General features: G+C 38.4%; 1 protein-coding gene and 1 long non-coding RNA gene across 27 annotated transcripts in view; both read right to left on the reverse strand.

Moving 5' to 3' along the window:
* KCNMA1 (potassium calcium-activated channel subfamily M alpha 1) overlaps positions 1-18,254 on the reverse strand; it is an 851,468-nt gene that overhangs the window by 87,573 nt on the left and 745,641 nt on the right. For all 26 annotated transcript variants that reach the window (XM_073353218.2, XM_073353215.2, XM_073353216.2 and 23 more), the window contains one exon: positions 7,475-7,568. In XM_073353218.2, coding sequence (XP_073209319.1) covers positions 7,475-7,568 — 94 coding nt within the window. The remainder of the gene's footprint in view (positions 1-7,474; positions 7,569-18,254) is intronic.
* LOC144930742 (uncharacterized) lies at positions 12,191-16,680 on the reverse strand. The gene is made up of 3 exons (XR_013636068.1): positions 16,608-16,680; positions 15,948-15,998; positions 12,191-12,279 (listed from the first exon to the last, which is right to left on the reverse strand). It is a non-coding gene; the product is annotated as an uncharacterized LOC144930742 (long non-coding RNA).

An 18,254-nucleotide genomic window follows, 5' to 3' on the forward strand; every position in this document is an offset into this window, starting at 1 on the left:
GAAAATCTGAGCCCTATTATTATTACTAGCACTCATCCTCCAGTCTATATCTGGGAAGTTAAAGTCTCCCATGATCACACAGTTTCCATTAGTATTTACTTTATTAAAAACATTAAAAAGGGCTCTATCCATATCCAAATTAGATCCCGGTGGTCTATAACACACCCCAAGCACTATCCTAGGGGAGGCTCCAATAGTTTTCTTCCCCAATTTAATTATTGCCCAGACAGACTCAGTCATATCCATTTCATCGCTTCTTATTTCTTTACATTCTATCTCATCATTGATATACAGTGCTACTCCACCACCTTTACCTTTATTTCGGTCTTTCCTAAACAGCACATACCCTTCAATACCTGTAGCCCAGTCATGACTACTATTCCACCAGGTCTCTGTTATACCTATAATATCTGGTTTCACTTCCTGCACCAGTAACTCTAGTTCCTCCATTTTGTTACCTAGGCTCCTTGCATTAGTGTACAAACAACTTAATTTTTGCTGTTTGGCCTCACTCACATTCTGTACCCTATTAGGCACGGTTATTTTACTACCATGGTGATATATGCCATCATGTGCCAACAATGCCCCTCCGCCATGTATATTGGTCAAACTGGACAGTCTCTACGTAAAAGAATAAATGGACAGGAATCAGATGTCAAGAATTATAACATTCATAAATCAGTCGGAGAACACTTCAATCTCTCTGGTCACTCGATTTCAGACCTAAAGGTCGCAATATTACAACAAAAAGACTTCAAAAACAGACTCCAATGAGAGACTGCTGAATTGGAATTAATTTGCAAACTGGATACAATTAACTTAGGCTTGAATAGAGACTGGGAGTGGATGTGTCATTACACAAAGTAAAACTATTTCCCCATGTTTATTTCCCCCACCCCCCACTGCTCCTCGGACGTTCCTGTTAACTGCTGGAAATGGCCCACCTTGATTATCACTACAAAAGGTTTTCTCCCCCCTGCTCTCCTGCTGGTAATAGCTCATCTTAAGTGATCACTCTCCTTACAGTGTGTATGATAACACCCATTTTTTCATGTTCTGTGTGTATATAAATCTCCTCACTGTATTTTCCACTGAATGCATCCGATGAAGTGAGCTGTAGCTCACGAAAGCTTATGCTCAAATAAATTGGTTAGTCTCTAAGGTGCCACTAGTACTCCTTTTCTTTTTGCGAATACAGACTAACACGGCTGCTACTCTGAAACCTGTCATTATAGAAGAAGTTGCTTGTTTTCTCTGCGGGCAGACTCTCCTAATTCTTCCTGAAAGCCCTTCTCTAAACTCAGATAAATTTGTGCAAGGTTTCAGAAAACTCTGGGTAAAATCTGACACTTTATTATTCCCATGGTTTGTAAACATCACGAATGCAGGTTCCCCAATTGTAGCAAAAGTTGGAGGTCTAGAATAGACTGTTCCCAACCATTTAAACCACTGTCATTTAACTTTGCTAAGAGCAGGTCTAGACAACATGGAGGTTTTAATGTCAATGGCCAGCCTAAAACCTACACTACTACTGTTGCTACCTCTTAATATAATGGATTCCTAAATGGTTGCATGGAGTTGATGCTATTAAACAACTGCTGAGTAGCACCTCAGAGATGGCTTGCATATTAGTGCAGTGTCAAGTGATTCTTGTACATACACTAGAGTAGTTGCAAAGTTTACAAAGTGCTTTGGGATTCTTAAAGATGAAAGGTACTATACAAATGTAAGCCATTACTCTGGTTAACACAGTAAGCTTTCACCTCTGCAGACCTGGTATTCATATCTGACTTAAGTCACGAGGTAAAGACGAGTAACCTCATTTTCCTAGTTCTTAATTGACAGGTTTCTCCATAAAACCCCACTACCGCTTTATTTGGTACAGACATGAATAACTAAGCATCTCAGCTGGAATGGCAGGGATAATGCGGGTCAACCCTGACTAGCCCTGGTAGAACAGTGTGTGCGCGCGTGAGAGGTTACGTCTACACAGCGAGCGGTGGGTGCAATGCCCCTGCTCGCGCACACATACTCGTTCTGGCTCTCATCGAGTGAGCGCACATATACGTAGCACTGGAGGCTCAGCTTCGCCCTCTGGAGACCATACTCACCCAGCTAAGCCGTGTTGCCGCCGCCACGACCCGTGTTACTGTGGCTACACTGCTATGTGTCTGTGCACCAGCCCGATGAGAGCTGGCACACATACAGGTATGTGCATGTAAGCAGGGGAATCACATCCCTGGCTTGCTGTGTCCCCATAGCCGGGTGGGCCGGGGGGCAGAGGGCGGGGAGCGGCGATGGGGATGTTGTACAGCCGCTGCCCATACTATGCCTAGATTAACATATGTTTTATCATTAAAAGAGACTGTAGATGTTTTCCTATTTATTTGTATTAGATAAACAAGCCCACTGGGTTTCTGGAAGTCCAGCAGAAAAGTTGACTTTTTCCATGTCACTTTGCTGGACCTTGACAGTCTCTGAACAAGTTTGCTGTTTGGCTGGGTATTTTTCTGGATCTTGGATCAAGAAAAATCCTCAAGGCTTATGAAATTCTCCTTGGCAACCAACTGAAAACTCAGCTTCCTATTGCCTCTGATTCTTATGTGATCAGGGACATTAAGGATAATGACCCTTTGCTGAGTATGCTACTTGTCTAGAGGCCTATGTCAGTTCAGAGTGGACAGGGACAAACTATTTGTTTGCTTTTCAGGCCCCTTGGGCCCTGTCACATGCCATTTGTTCTTACATTAATAGCTTGACTCAGCTGGGTTGACATTTTTTGCTACTCAGTGCATTCCACTCATGCAGCAGCAGTTACCAAATCATTAAGTGAGGACTTGGACCCTGTCAACAGTTTAAGTGGCTTGTTGGTTTGGGTCCAGGACTTTTCAAAATGTTTACTGATCACCCTTGAATCCAGGGGGGCTACTTTTTGACCAGCTTGGCTACCACATACACTGGGTTAGTCACATTTAACATGTCATTCATCAGTGACATGCAACAAAAAAAAGAGACCCTGAGATGATGAGCAAGTGAATTTATGTCTCTTAATGATCTGGGGGAACCAAATGTTTCCACATTTCCTTTCTGCAAATGTCTCATGAAAAGGAAAACCTGATATGCCTTATGTGACTGTTATTCTGCTATGTATTGTTTCCTTCCTTTCCTTTTCCTCCCCCTCATTCTTCCTTTTCATTTTGTGAGGCAGCCTCACAGGAGGTTTTACCATGTCTAGGGTAAGTCTCTATAAGAAGCCTGCTCTCTTCCCTTTTAGAGTTTGTTCTTGTGGTGTTTTTGTTTTGTTTTAAACTGGTGTAGCTCCACTGAGATCAAGAGGGCTATGCCAATTTACAGCAGCTTAGAATCTGGCTCAATATGTATTTTTCATTGTATTCTCTAAATGTTTACCTAGTATATATGCCCAGTGTTATAATACAGCTATTCTGTCCCTGATTCACCACCACATACCTCCAGTTTTATATCAGTGTGACTCCACTGACTTTCACTGGATGTGCACGAGCATAATACTGGCCTAATATTCAGTTTCTTGAATCTCGGTATATAAATCATTTCTAGCGTCTACAGGTCATTTGCAAATTTCACAACTATTTACTTCAGCTAGTAATTTAATTTGCCTCTTGCACTGTAAAAATAGAGTTTTAGAGTCTTTGTGTTCTGCATCATATTAGGTAATATGGATTTGTATAGTGCTGGGTGAATCTCAAAAATATTTGAGCTTAGGTTCACTTCAAATTAAGAATTAGTTGACCTGTCCAAAGTTCTCTGCTCATGCACCTGCTGGCCATGCTCACAACACATCCCTCCTTATCCTTTGCGTTCCAGTGGAAAGAGTTGTCATGGGTGTTTTGCCCACAGCACACAGGGAAGCACAGCGACCTCTTCCTTGCATGAGCTTCCACTGGTTTGCCCTCTGTACAGTAGAAATGCAGTATTGCTGTAGAATTCTATGTTACCTGTAAGGCTGAGCAGGAAGTGACTCTATAGAGCTATGATTAAATTCTCTGATGGAATTTTGTGCATGCTCTTCCCACTCCATATGCTCACTCCTTCCAACCATTCATCCCCAGTACAGCAGGACTGAATCTTACGGTCTAGTCTGTTAACTGAAAAAGACCTGGCTTATGCAATGTAACTGGGTGATCTAAGTGCCTCCACCCTCCCGCTTGTGGACTTAAGGACATGACTTTCCTGCTGTGGGTCCCTGACAGTTGGATGTAACCACTCATAGGACCACAGCCACAGTCTGGTCAAGGTACACTGGAGTCCTACACTGTCCAGGGTGTTAAGGGTCCAAAACCAAAAGGAAAGAGAGAATTAAAAATCTGGGTTGGCTGGGGATTCAGCGGTCGGAGCATGCTCTTCTGCTCCAGGGTTGTCTACATGTGGCTAGTCCCTTCTTGTCCATCTTCCTGGGCCTACTTGTCCTATTCACAAAATGGCTCATCTAGGTAGCAAGCCATCTTAAGCTCTTGGCTGGAACCAGGCTTCCCTCACTGAGGAAGTAGCACAACTCTGCTCTCCCTCCTGGTCAGTCCTGGGCTGGGTCTCCTCCCTTTAACTCACTTCTCCATGAGTGACACTGGCTGCAGGGTTAGCCAGGCAGGGGCCCACAGGCTCTCTTCAACCCCCTTTTTGCTAGTGTGGGTCCTATCTGCCCTGTCACAGTACTTTTCATTCAAACGTAGGAGAAAAATATTTTAAAAGTATCAGCTTTGGACATCTCAGTGCTTTTACCTAGGAGGAAACACTGTATACTTCTAACTGATATTAACCAAGGGCTTCTGTGGGGGGTGGTCAAGAAATTTCAATTTCAGTCACTAAAGTAGTAAAAAAAATAGGCAATGGAGCCTAACTTGCTGTGCATAGAGGAGGATCTGACCACTGCACAGCTTGCACGGAAAATAGATATTTATTCCATTTTCTCGGGTTTAAGAGCTCTGAGCTACAATTCAGTCTGCCACTATGTTCCTGACATATAAGGCAGAGAGGATATGGGGTATGGGAAAGGGGTGAGGGTGGGGGCATAGGGTGGGTAAGTAAATTCAGCAGCAAGACAGAGGAGAAAGAAAACAAAGTCTGGATTCAGAGGCTTGGTAAGTTCTCCACTCATTGCTCGACCCACGTTTAGCAATTCTGATGTGCTACTGAGCAGACAGCTCGAGCTTGGGATGACTACTCTCCCTCAGTCCCTCTTCAGCAGGCAATGAAAGCAGGCTCCACTTTGAAAATTTCCCCCCATCATGCAAACTGACACAGGCATGCTTTTCAAAAACCCACAGCCAATCTGTTGATCATTACTTATTTACAAAGGCCTTCGGGCAGAAAGTCCTGTAAAAACCATACTTGATACGGTATACACTAGCTTTTTCTGCTTGTGGAAAAAAAGTACCCCTAAGGCTACCTCAAACCATCACTTTCTATTGCACATAAAATGCACGGTGTAACACTAAAGTATTTAATATATATGGTATAATATATCTACAGGAAAGGCATTTGTGTAGAAGTATGTTACCCTGTATTTGGTAATTTGATGTTTTGCTGAAGGCTATGACTTGAAAAAGCCTGCACCTAGTACAGAGGACCTGTCATCTCAGTACCCAAGAGCCAGTAGAATAAAGAAGTACCCTTAAGCAGCAAAACTTTGACACAGCTTTGAAGCATATGAAAACAGTATAGCTCCCCAGAATTATTATTACTCAAGATCAAAGAAATGAGGCATACTTTACATAGCAAACAGGGACAGTGCACTCAGCTACAAATGTTTCAGCTCTCTTTTTTAAAAAAAAAAATGTTTTACTTCCCCGAATTTAGGGGTTGAAGGGGGAAGCTCCCACATTTTTCAAACTTTAAACAGATAAAACTATTAGTGCCTGATAAGAAGATTACCCAAAGGTGAGTAAATTGAAAATGATGCTAGCATGACAACTGGCGTCATAAAAATGAGAAGCTTGGCAGTATGCTCATTTTATTCTTCCTCAGAAACTGTAAACAAGCATGTAAATCAGTGTCACACAGGCAAGGCTGAGCTACCAGGAAGGCAGAGAACTTTTAACGATACATTTAACAGAAATAGATGGTCAATGGGGGGAAAAAAAAGACACAGCTGGGTGCATTTTCTTCAGTGAATCAATCTCACTTTTGGTCCTGCAGTCTAAACACAAATGAAGACGACTTAAAGAAGTTATGCCCTTGAATATGCCCTAGATTGCAGGAACGATAAACAGAAAAAGATGCTTATTGAATTGGCTAAGGAAATTCCCACTGCACTGATTGAAGTAGAGAGGGGGAAATCATCTGGCTATATCCATAACCGTTAGAGGAACATGGCTGCTGCCAGGAAGCAGAGAAAGGTGCTAAGTGATGTATGTATGTTACATATATACACAAAAGCATGCATGCATGCCTGTCTCTCTACATGTATACAGCCACATACACAAGAGATGGGTCTGAGCTGTGATGTTCAGATCTGGATCCAAACATGAGCAGGAGTTCCAGCCTGGCCCCTTTCTTATTATATATACACAAAAACAGAATAGAACAAGCTGCTTGTAGAGAACTCAGATGTAATACAACTGCATTTAGCATGCCTGATCCTGCGCCCACTGACTACAACAGGAGAAGGGTAAGGCAGAGAAAGAAGTAGAATGAAAGTGCTATATTGCTTCAATGTAGTACAATGTCCCAATTGCAATTCCAATTACAGAAAACCTCTGCTTAAAGGGAAATTGTCCTATGGAAAGAAATGACTCAAATATCTAAGGGTTTCCTTATTGTAAAATACTATATATCCAACAACAGTGGGAAAATTTCATTAACAATCAGAAGCTATTTTTATCATCCACTTTCAGAGTAGGTACTATTCTTAAAAAAAATCCTTGTATTTCATAATTGATATTGCTTTTAGCCTGAGTAAAATTGCATTAGTTTTGAACTTTGCTTTGGTAAGTACATAGATTATTAGACTTTTTTTAATCAGTCAAAATCAATTAACAGAAATTTGATTTCAATCGACAGGATAAAAGGAAGGTAATATTCAGGTTCATTTTTGATTGTGATGATACATCTCACATATGGCCTTAAGTACAGAAAACAGTACTCAGAGGGATTCCAACAAAAAGAGAATTGCCTGAGGCAAACTAACCACATGAGTTCCTCTGATTGGTTAGTGCTATCATTAGTGCCACTGCTGTTTAAGAACTACACATGGACAGGACAGGGTGACAGCTAAGACTTTAAAGCCTATGTATTTTTCAAACAGCTTTTCAAACTGTTTTTCATGACAGAATTTTTTTCAGCTCTATCATTAACTGCTGACAAGCTGACAGAATAAATACTTCAGCCTTTCAGAAACCATCTAACAATCTTTTTCTTCAACCCCCCTCCCCCTTTTTTGAGGAGGGGGAGGTGTAGAGGAACGAAAGAAGATAAAGATATGAGTTTCTTACAGTCTTACCTCATCAGTTTGGGCGAGGAGTTGGGTGAATTTCTCATGCCTCCATTTCGCTGCTTTTTTTTGGGTGACAGTGTCGACGGATGTTCATCTTCAACTAGAAATAGAGGCAACTCATGAGATTAAGGACCACTCTGAGCGCTATATGAAATACAAATGACATAGCAAAGAACACACACTCAATGTCCATTCACGCACTGATACTTCATTACTAACTTTTTAGGCCCAACAGTAAAAAAAAAAAAAATCAAATGGGTTAGTCAAAGAGATTGGTTTGGAGGAGGAGGAGGAGCTGGAGAAGGGAAGAAAACCAGGGTTTTGAACACAGAAGTTCAAATTGGTTTCATACTGGTTCGGGGAACAGCATTTATGTTATTCTCTGAGTTATTTTCAATTAATCTGTGCTACTGAAGAGTAGAGTTAGTGTTCTGCTAAATACACAGAAAGATAAAGTGCTATTTGAAATACCAACATAATAGCTGCCAGCCTGCTTTTGCTAATGAACCAGATACAAATTGGTTCTTGCTTCTCACATGCCAGACAACAGAATCTTCATGAAGAGAGGTAAAATATTCAATGCCTTGATGTTTAATGTTTCAGTTAGTCAGGATTGTGAACATTGCCTGCAATTGTGCACAGATCTCCAGCACAACTCAGACCTCATCACTCCACCTTTCTCACAAAGGGGAGCTGTTATAACAGGAATGAGCAGAGTATGGTTGAATGGAAGTGGGGGGATAGTACCTGTATAACAGAGGATGTGTTACAGCACAGGATCTTTTAATGAGGATAGAGTTCATTTTAAATGAAAGATCATTTTCCAAATGTAAAATAACTTAAGATTACTATAAAGTGTACATCACTGGATTACCTATAACATAATACTATTTGCTTTAAAGAAGCACAGTTTTCTAATAAGTTATGTTTTAATATTAACCTTCATCATTACTGTTTAAAGGACAACTAGTGTACTTGATAATTAGCACACAAGTATTATGTTTGCTATCAAAGGGAATCATCTGTGAATGGTGGTTTCTCAAGTTCAGATTAATGCTGTAATATTAAGAATGAAAAATAGTCTCATTTCCATCCTATAGTTAATTGAAAAACACGCTAGAAGACAATGTAACTGAGGCCTACGTAGCTGTTACCTTAAAGATAAAAAGAAAGAGATTAGTAGTAGCAGCTACATTAAAGGAGCTTAATACACATTAGCAGTGCACAAGCATCAGCTGGAAAAAAAATCTATTTGCAATGAACTATATAGGAAGAAAAAGCAGACCTGGACATATGTCACCTGCTCTAGATTTATCTGAGAATGAATTAAGCAATATCCTCCTGCTACAATCCTCTTCTGATACTATTTTCTTACAGTCCACATTCTAGCTTGTCATGTCTGTCTGTTTTCCAGAGTATGTTATGGAACTTCATTTTGCCTTCATCAAGATTACAGAACTGGACACTGGAAAGGCAACATTGCTGTTTTCTTAAAGGACCTGGCTTTGCCTAACAAATCCTGGATTTTTTTTTTAAAGCCTCAAAACAGTGATGTAAAAGGAGATGTAATTAGAACTGAGCAATGATCAACTTACAACAAATAATTTATTGGACTAATGCAGTCTTCTTTTCTGCTTAGAGACCATCCATAAAGAATATGAAATTTCCTCAATATTTAACTATTTCATTTTTTGTTTTAGAAATCCATAGCATAATCGTGAAATTTGTTATATATTTGACATGCACATTTCTGGCTGTGCTGCCTACTTGTGATTCGTTAGCTAAATCACATAGCGCCATTACTGTTCTTTGATTGGCTGAGAGTATAAATATTTCCTCAACGAATACTCAAATGTGCACATTTAAAACCCACTTTCTGGGAGAGTTGGTTTCAATAAACCTTAATCACTTCAATATTTGGCTGTTTGTAAACTGTCCGAAATTTTTTTTAGCGGTATCTGCCCAGCTCTACTTATAATAAAGTGTGGTTCTTTATTCGTTCCATAACAATCTCTGGCAAGTCATTCTCTGGAAAATGGTGTAATCTTGTTTTAAACTTGTCTGTCAAAAACAGTTATTCACAAGCTATTCTACACAGGCAATAATTTGCTTTTAATGCATACACAGGACTCTCTTGTTCTTTATTGGATATAAATAGTCAGTCCAAATCATATGGACACACCACTTAAGAGATTAAAGGAAATAACCATGCACAATGTTGCTTGCAGAAATCACCTACAAATGATATGTTTTTCTTTGCCAGTAAATAAAAGCTCAAAGTTCATCTAAATTAATCTGCCCCCATGGGGCTAGAAAACGTTTATAAGAAATTCAGTAACATAGTACAAGTGGAATGCATTTTTGTACCTCTTTCACTAGTAATAAGGAAGCTCTGTACCCAGTAGGAGCATTTGTAAAGTCTTATTTTGATACAGACCAGCTGTAATGATATCATATACAGAAATATTTCTATTAGTGCAAAATGCTATAAAAAATTTTTTCCAACCCTTCAGTTGGTTAAAATGAGTTATGCTTGCTGATTCAAATGTAAAAGGTAAGTCCAATGAAGATCTTTCATCTTACATGGTCTAGCATCTGCTTTTTCCAATCTTACCAGACGTTACTATCATACTGGCCAATTGTGAAACTAGGCCTTATTAGTACCACTTTCCAGAATGATGGTCTCCACAGCTGGATTTCCTGACAAAGCGTACAGTGTCTTTTAGTGTTACAATAAACAAGCTCTTTTCTTCATTAAGTGCCCATCATCTTTATGCCGTATTACTGTCTGTGTTTACCTGCAATGTTCTAGGGTAACATGGCTCATAAGTTAATACCTATTAGCAAAGCCCTCAGAGACACCTCATTTCTGTACTAAAGCCGTGCCTTGCTCAAGCAAAGGAGCCATTTATTTTCACTGTTGCAATGAAAGATCACCTATTTTAAACATGTCACAGGATGAATCAGGATTTTGTTTTTAAATGAAATTTGTATGCAAAGAGTTTATAGTGTATCTGCAGTTTGGAAATGCAGTTTTATTCCCTAAATGTGTATGTGTGTGGGTAGGGATTGCGGGGGGAGGAGGGGGAAGAGGGGAGAATTGTCTGAAGCTGAAATATACAAATGGTATGTAATGGAGATCATTACCTATGGCTTGGTTCCCAAAAGTGTTATAATGCTAACTCACAGGTGGGTTCTTAGTCATAAGTAGGATATAAACCATATTTAATTATTATCTTTAATATATTCTATTAATTTCCTGTATATTTAAAGAAAGTAGATCTAGCAAAACTTGTAGTTAAGCTATAAAATATTTTCATTTCATGGTTCCTTTTTCTGCATGAGAGGATTAAAAATTTAAATGAAAGGGAATCTTAAATTTACTCACTTTCATGAAAGACAACTGTATTTGAGTAACTGGCTGTGATATACGACAACTGAACACTAATGTTGTACATTTGACCTACTGCTTCCGTTAATGAGAATATGCCCCTATTTTTAATATTTTCAATTCATTTAATGCTATGGGAGTTGTATTACAATACAGTCATACTATGTTATGCAGACCTTCTTTACCAGCTTTCATGAAAGTACAGACAAGTTCAGGAATTCAACATGGAATTTTATAGAATGTGAACTCAATCCAGCCTTTGAGTTCTCATAAAATTCAAAAACTTGTTTTTGCACATCCCTAAGTATAACACTTAATGTACTGTTGTAACAACCCAGTGCTTGCTTGTCTAATAGGCACAGAATCTAACAGTTTTACAGTTCAGAAAGACTCAGAGCTAGAAAAATGTCAGGCAAGTCTAATGAGGCTTCAGATACTCTGGTTTATGCTGGAGTTTAATTTGGAGTTACGCTGATGTTTTAACATGTTTGCTTATTCTTGAGTAAAAAGGATTCATTATTTCAATGACATAACCCCCAGACAATGTTCCATGAATTGATTTAAGATGTGCTGGTAATTTTAACAGCCTTAATGCAGAGGCGAACATCTGTAACAACATATTACTTGACTTTTATCCTCATTTAGTTTTTAAGCCAAATAAAGAAAATGTCTTCCAGAAACATTGGACAAGTTCATAACATTTCTTTTATTATTTTGTTACTATTTTTTTAAATACATCTGTCTCTTTCATTGCCTCTGCAAGGTTACTAACAATATAGTTTATGGGTGCTTCCCTTTTGTGGACCCCCAAAATGAGCTGGATTATCTAACAACCTTTCAGCTACCAAATACTACATGAAATGGAACACCTAGTAAACTCATTGCCTAGAATGTAAGTGTTTCAAAGCAAATAAAACATAAGAAAGATAAAACATCAACCACCCAGAACCATTAGTTACTAACTATCTTGTTTAAGTTATTAATCACCACATCTCACGAAACCCACATCTGTAAGCACTTAACAGAGCATTAGTAATGTCATTTTCACATTGAAAACACTCAAACTGTAAAACCATGCACAAACCAATCTGTACTGCCTTATGCATCCAGCTAAGGGGCTACCTACGGAGATCTTGGTTCAACCCAGCATTTTGAGGGTGATAGCAGTATTTTACAGGCAAACTGAGTGTCCTTTGCAATCTACAGTAGGTAGATTTTCCATGCTCAACAGATCTCAACAAGTTAAGGTGCAGCAGCGAGGGACTGTTGGGTAGAAAGAGGCTCCCTTTACGGTTATTAACAAGTGGAACAGGTTCCGGGATTCCTTCAGTGGGCTTGGCACCAACGAGTGCATTAGTAGTTGCATTCTTGAACTGAAATGAACATTTTGGATAACTTGATCTAGCTTCATTCTTTACTTCTAAATGATAAGAAAAAATGTAAATTAATGTTTTGTGTACTAAAAAAGGATTCAAACCACAGGATAAATCTATTTTAATATTATGTGGAATTATAGCTTTAAAGCTTAAACTATCAGTTTCTGTAGCTGAAGTATAGGTTTATATCTGCAGCCTTATTAACATTTTTAAAAAATGTCTCTCTCTCTATATATATGTTTAAAAAAATCAACCCTTATAAAAGGATTATTCCATAATATTATCATCTTTAAGCAGTAATCCTACCCTAGAGTAAGTGTGTTTGAAGCCAAACCTATTTCCCAAAAGTTGATAAAGATCTCAAGATTTATTAGCTTGTAGATGATGTTTATTCCCTTGAACCTGCTGAAAGTGTCAGGGAAGGTACAGTACTCTGTTGCTATTAAAGTATAGAAGGAATCAGAAAAGAGGCAAGCTCAACATTTTCAAACTTGTGTGCCTATAGTTATGGACTTAAATCCATATTTAGGCACCTAAATAAAAGCGGCCTGATTTTCAAAGGAGCTCAGCAGTAGCAAATTTCACAAAGGTCAATGTACAGCATCTCTAAAAACAAGACCAACCAATTTAAGTGCCCGAATGTGGTTTCAGTTTGAAATTGTCAGGCTTAATCTTTCCTCTTCTAAGGAGCAGAAGGTAACTTAACAAAAACCAACACATTAAATAAAATCTTTAATGAATGTAACCTTCTGTGAAGGACAGGGTAAAACATGCTTCAGTCTTGCAATAAAATTATGCAGCTATGATCTCGTATTGCTGGATTCAGTCTGATACAAAAGTAGAGACACAAGATGGGGGTGAGGTAATATCTTATATTGGACCAGCTTCTGTTGGAGAGAGACAAGCTTTCAAGCTTGCACAGAGCTTCCTGAAGAAGAGTTCTGTGTAAGCTCGAAAACATCTCTCTCTCCCCAACAGAAGTTGGTCCAATAAAAGATATGACCTCACTCACCTTGTCTCTCTAATATCCTGGGATCAACACTGCTACAAGAACACTGCATACATCATAGAAAAGTAGGTGAGTATACCCTTGAGCTGGTAAAGGTCTATGTTGCATTGTTACATTGTCATAGGTGAAGGAGGTCTGGAGGGAGGAATATATGGGCTCATCTTGCAGCACTATTTCCACCTATTTCTACCGGTTTACAACATTCTCCAGTTAAAGTGAATAGGCAGCAGCTCAAAGGCGGTTTCAGAGGCCAACATGTTTTTGACCTCTTTGCTCAGTTTACCATCAACTGGAAATGGGATAAATATGAGGCACTCAGATACCTGCCAATTGTTTCCAAGAAATAAGGACTCTGTCTTGATTCAAAAAAGCTTATCATATATGACCTATGACAGACTGAGTATGCACTGATTATCAAGGTTCAACCACAGTGAATTGAATGAAGTACCTATTAGTCAGAGAAGGATCTCTACATTAACGGCTTGATCCAACTCCCTTTGATATGGATGAAAATATTTATATCAATGAAAGCTGGATCAGAATCTAACTTGCAGTGTTTTTCTACTGTTTGCTACTACTAATAAAATATGGTAAAGTACTAATAGATTAGATTTCAAAGTGATCCTAAATTACTGGAAGACAATGCATGACCTCGATTAACTAAAATCACGAAATGTTGTGTACCACACTGAATGAATAAATTCTCAGGGAATCATCAGCCTTGCATTGGACAGATTGTGCTGTTTGTCAAACCTTATGCTTCTAATTCTGGAATTTCTCCAGTGACAAATTTTCATATAATAAAAACTATCCGCATAGCCTACTTCTCTACACAGGTCCAGTGAGCCATGCGCTTATTTGAACAATTTCTGAAACACAACAATCTCATTTCAACGTTTGTCCACAGTCAATAATGGTGAAAATAATCCATAAAAAGCCACCATTTTGGATCAAAATACTTGAAGTAAAAAGGAGAGAGGGAAAAATCTACCAATAGGCTTCTCAAACCCTTCCAATCAACTCATGTGAGGACCAGCCCAGGTTTTTTTGGGAGACAATTGCAGGGCATAGTAGGCCTTGGGTGCTCAGATACCATGTTACTGGGTAGTATAAATGCCCACATAGATCTTATCATTAGGGATTTATCTCCTGATATTCAGCCTAGATTTTCCTTGGCTCAAATTCACTTTATGACTTCTAGCTCTACCTCATATACCGTGATTACCCACTATACCATCAAAATAAATATTACAAACTTAGTAATTAGGGTGATGTGAAAGAGTTCCCATTTTTAATTTAATTCTTCTAGAAACACATAAATTACCAGACCAGAAGTCCATCTGGGAGATATTCAGATTTGGTATTTTAGTCTAGATAGCATGGCAAAATGGGGCCAAATTTTCAAAAAATGGGGTACCTAATTTACATATTGAAATACATGTACAAGCATAAAGAAGCAATTTTGTGCACAAAGTATATATTTGAGCCTCATGGCTAATTACAGCTGCACACATAATTAAGTTTTACATGTGCAATTCCATAGTTTGCACATGTAAGTACCTCCGTATGCACATAAAATACTTCTATGTGCATGAATTAAGCACATATGTTTTAAAATGTGCCCTACTGTACAATAAAAGCTTATTTACATGCTTCATTTTTTATCTGGCTAGGGTGTTTGACCTATTGCATGGATGTGATACTGATTTTGATGTGACACACATATGGGGAAAATATCACTGTTAATGATATAGAGCTAAATATGTCATTACAGACCTTCTGCACTTCAGCAGGCTTGGCACCCAACCTATTTGTGTTGGGGCATTTTCTTCTCTGAAACATTGCATAATTTTCAAGCTAACATCATCCAGTGTAGTGTATATGCGATCCAGTCTTTATTTTGTGGTTAGCCCCAATGACTCTACCATTTGAATTAAAGAACAACTCCCTTGCACTCACAGCCAAATTAGCTCAAATTGTAGAGCCCTGTGATTTTAGTGCTAAAAGTCAAATCTCCATCTCTGATAATGACCACCGCATCTGTATTGTTAATTATTAGAGCACAGGGCCTTTGCCATGGATCCATAAATCAGTCTTTTGTAGAGAAGATCAATGGATTATTGAGGGTTGCAGTCAAAGGGGCAGTGGATGAGAGAAAATGGGAAGATAAAACTGGGATATACAGAGTGGTCACCACAAGTCAGTCAACCTTTACCACACTCAGGATTAGATAGTGTGATATTTCCTAATCTAAGCATAAGAAACTAGCATCTCTAATACCTCTGTGTGGTAACTGTAGGCAAATGTCTATTTAATGAAAACCACTGTATGTCTCTTGGCCAGAAATCCTATTAGCATTATCTTAAATGGTAATAATGCCTATCAAATGTCAAGGGATCAAAACTGATTTATACAGAGGTTTATTTTCAAGATAGTAACATGCAGCCCCACAAAAGGTCTCAGCCAAGCTGCACCCTGGGAAGAAAATACAAGGTTTTGCCTAAAGACTATATTATCAAATCATATCTGCAGATTTACTTGTTCTATTTCTATACATTATATTTGTTATAACCAAATTAATTTGAACAATAACCAGCAAATACTGAACATTTTAAAAAAAAACAACCCATGTGCTTAATTCCATGCCCATGGCACTTTCTGTTTTATTCTTAGCTTTAATTTAAATGTAACAAGGCAGAATACCAGTACAGTTCTTTCAGAGAAATGGCTGGATCTGGCTTCAGTGTGATTTGCCTGGAAGGGGAGATAAAGATGCGTTTAAAAGAAGAGGACGACGACAAACCAGAACAATACCAAAAAAATAAAATAAAACGATCAATTGGAATTGTTAGGCTTTCAATACCATTGCTTCATCAGAATCTAACATAGCATTTTCTCTCACAGCTATCAGATACCTTGCAGATACCTCATTTTTGGTTTCATTCTAACGCATACTACATCCTCTTAATCTCTGAAAAGGGTGATACTACATCACTCAACAGAGAAACCACATCAGCACTTGAAGTACAAGGAGTTTTTAGCAGTCTACCAATCCTTGGTTTGAATAACTAGTTGATTTTTCCCCCCTTCAACTTTCCTTTTCTCTTTCTGTTAAGCAACTTCTCCGTTTATCACCAATCACAGCAATCACTGTTCTTCTGTAATCTGGCATGCTTGATGTACCTGCTTTATGTACCTCAAACTCCTGGGGTGGTAGAATACAATGACATGGAACTCCCTATTGCTGAATGCAAATAATCAATATTTTGATTGAGCTTCTGCGTACCAAAATTCTTTTGGTCTGAGTGACAGTGAACAAGACTTCCCTCTTTCAATTGCAAGCCTGTTTATATTTCTACCTACCACTTTGTGAATCAGGCAACCGACGGTACCCACTGCAATTTCTCCAAACTGTCAGCTATTGCTGTGATTCCACCCAGCACCCCCTGTACAAGACAACAGATTAACCATTAGACTAGATATGTTGAAAATATACAGCTTCAACCTTTCCCCAGCTAGCTCAGAGCAATGTATAGATGATTATTTCAACCGTCAGCTGCCGCATAGACTTAAACCCCTGCACAATAACTCCTGGATTCATCTGCCCCTTGTCAAACTTGCACAGCTTTAGTTTGAGCATACGTAGTGTGGCAGTTTCACGGCGGATCTAGAATAATCCAGACGGCTGCTGTCTCTTTGTTAACAGTAAGCTAAACTGATGAGTTTGTAATGTATTTCTTATCAAAGGTAGTTTCAAAAAAGAAAATGTACCCAATCAGTTTGGGTTGGAGTTTAACATACACTGAAACATGGTTTAATCAGAACATTTGTGTTATTTGTCTGGAAAATAAATCTTATTAAATCCCTTTAAAAATCATTTTATACCAATGAATTATTTATTTTATGAATTTATAATTATGGCTTGATTTTTTTCAGTAGCATATGCAATGAAATCATTGACTAGACTACAAGGCAATGGTGCCTGACTAGATACAAGAATATTAATTTCAGAAAACTGCAGAGCAGTATTTGTTTGGTGTCTGAAATGGTAATTCTGAATGAAAGGAAAGGATTGCAGACTTGTTGCCTACGTGCCTTCAAAATTCAAGGAGATGCATTTAATTTTTTGTTTGTTTGTGTAAAAGGAAACTGATATCACGCATATTGCTGCCAATATAAAAGCAGGTGAGGCTCAGTGGCAGTCAGTTTCAGTTTGTGCCATGTGCAAGAAGATAAGAAAACATAAAGATCCAAGAATGTCAGGCACATAAGGGTTCTCTATGTTTTACAAATGGCTGGAAATACTGAATGCACTTTGAACCTTTGTATAAGGTATTCTCTATGAAACAACAAGACCCAAGGAGCCAGTCATTCGGGGGTTTTTTGGAGGCTTTTATCTTTTGACTAAAAGTATATAAAATTGATTGACCTCCGAATGAATCACTCCAATTTTTTTTTTTAAGCAGGCATCTGTTGTTTAAATTTTGTATTAACACTACAGTGGTCTTGCCTCTTCTAATTCTCACAGCATTAAAGTGATTTTACGAGAGCTAGATTTCTTTCTTCTTTTGTTTTTCTTTTTTTTTTCTTGAATGCTCTATATAAGCAGGTAACACAAGGTGCGAAATGCTGGTCGGTGGAATCCTGTTCTGTATTATAGATGGCGGCTCTGATCTTCTATTAAACCAAGATAAAGTTAAAATATATGGGCTTTTAGGGTAAGGCAGGTACATACTTTGGCACAATGAAGGATATGCTGCAAAGACACTTGGTTTAACCTTAGTCTTTTGCTAAAAAGAAGGCCAGGCTGAGATTTTACACTGCATACAGCCTTTAAGATATTTCTTTAGGGGTACAGTAACCCTCTGAGGGAACTGTAGAACTTTGATTTTTCCTTGCTTTTCCAGTTTAATCCAAGGGCAGCATGTTATCAGTGCTTTCCCACAGATACCTGTTGTTATCACTCCTACTCTCTATGACCATAATGTCAGCAAAGCAAAGTGAGGAACT

The sequence above is a fragment of the Lepidochelys kempii genome, chromosome 7 (assembly GCF_965140285.1).
Source record: "Lepidochelys kempii isolate rLepKem1 chromosome 7, rLepKem1.hap1, whole genome shotgun sequence".
NCBI classification, from domain to species: domain Eukaryota; kingdom Metazoa; phylum Chordata; order Testudines; family Cheloniidae; genus Lepidochelys; species Lepidochelys kempii.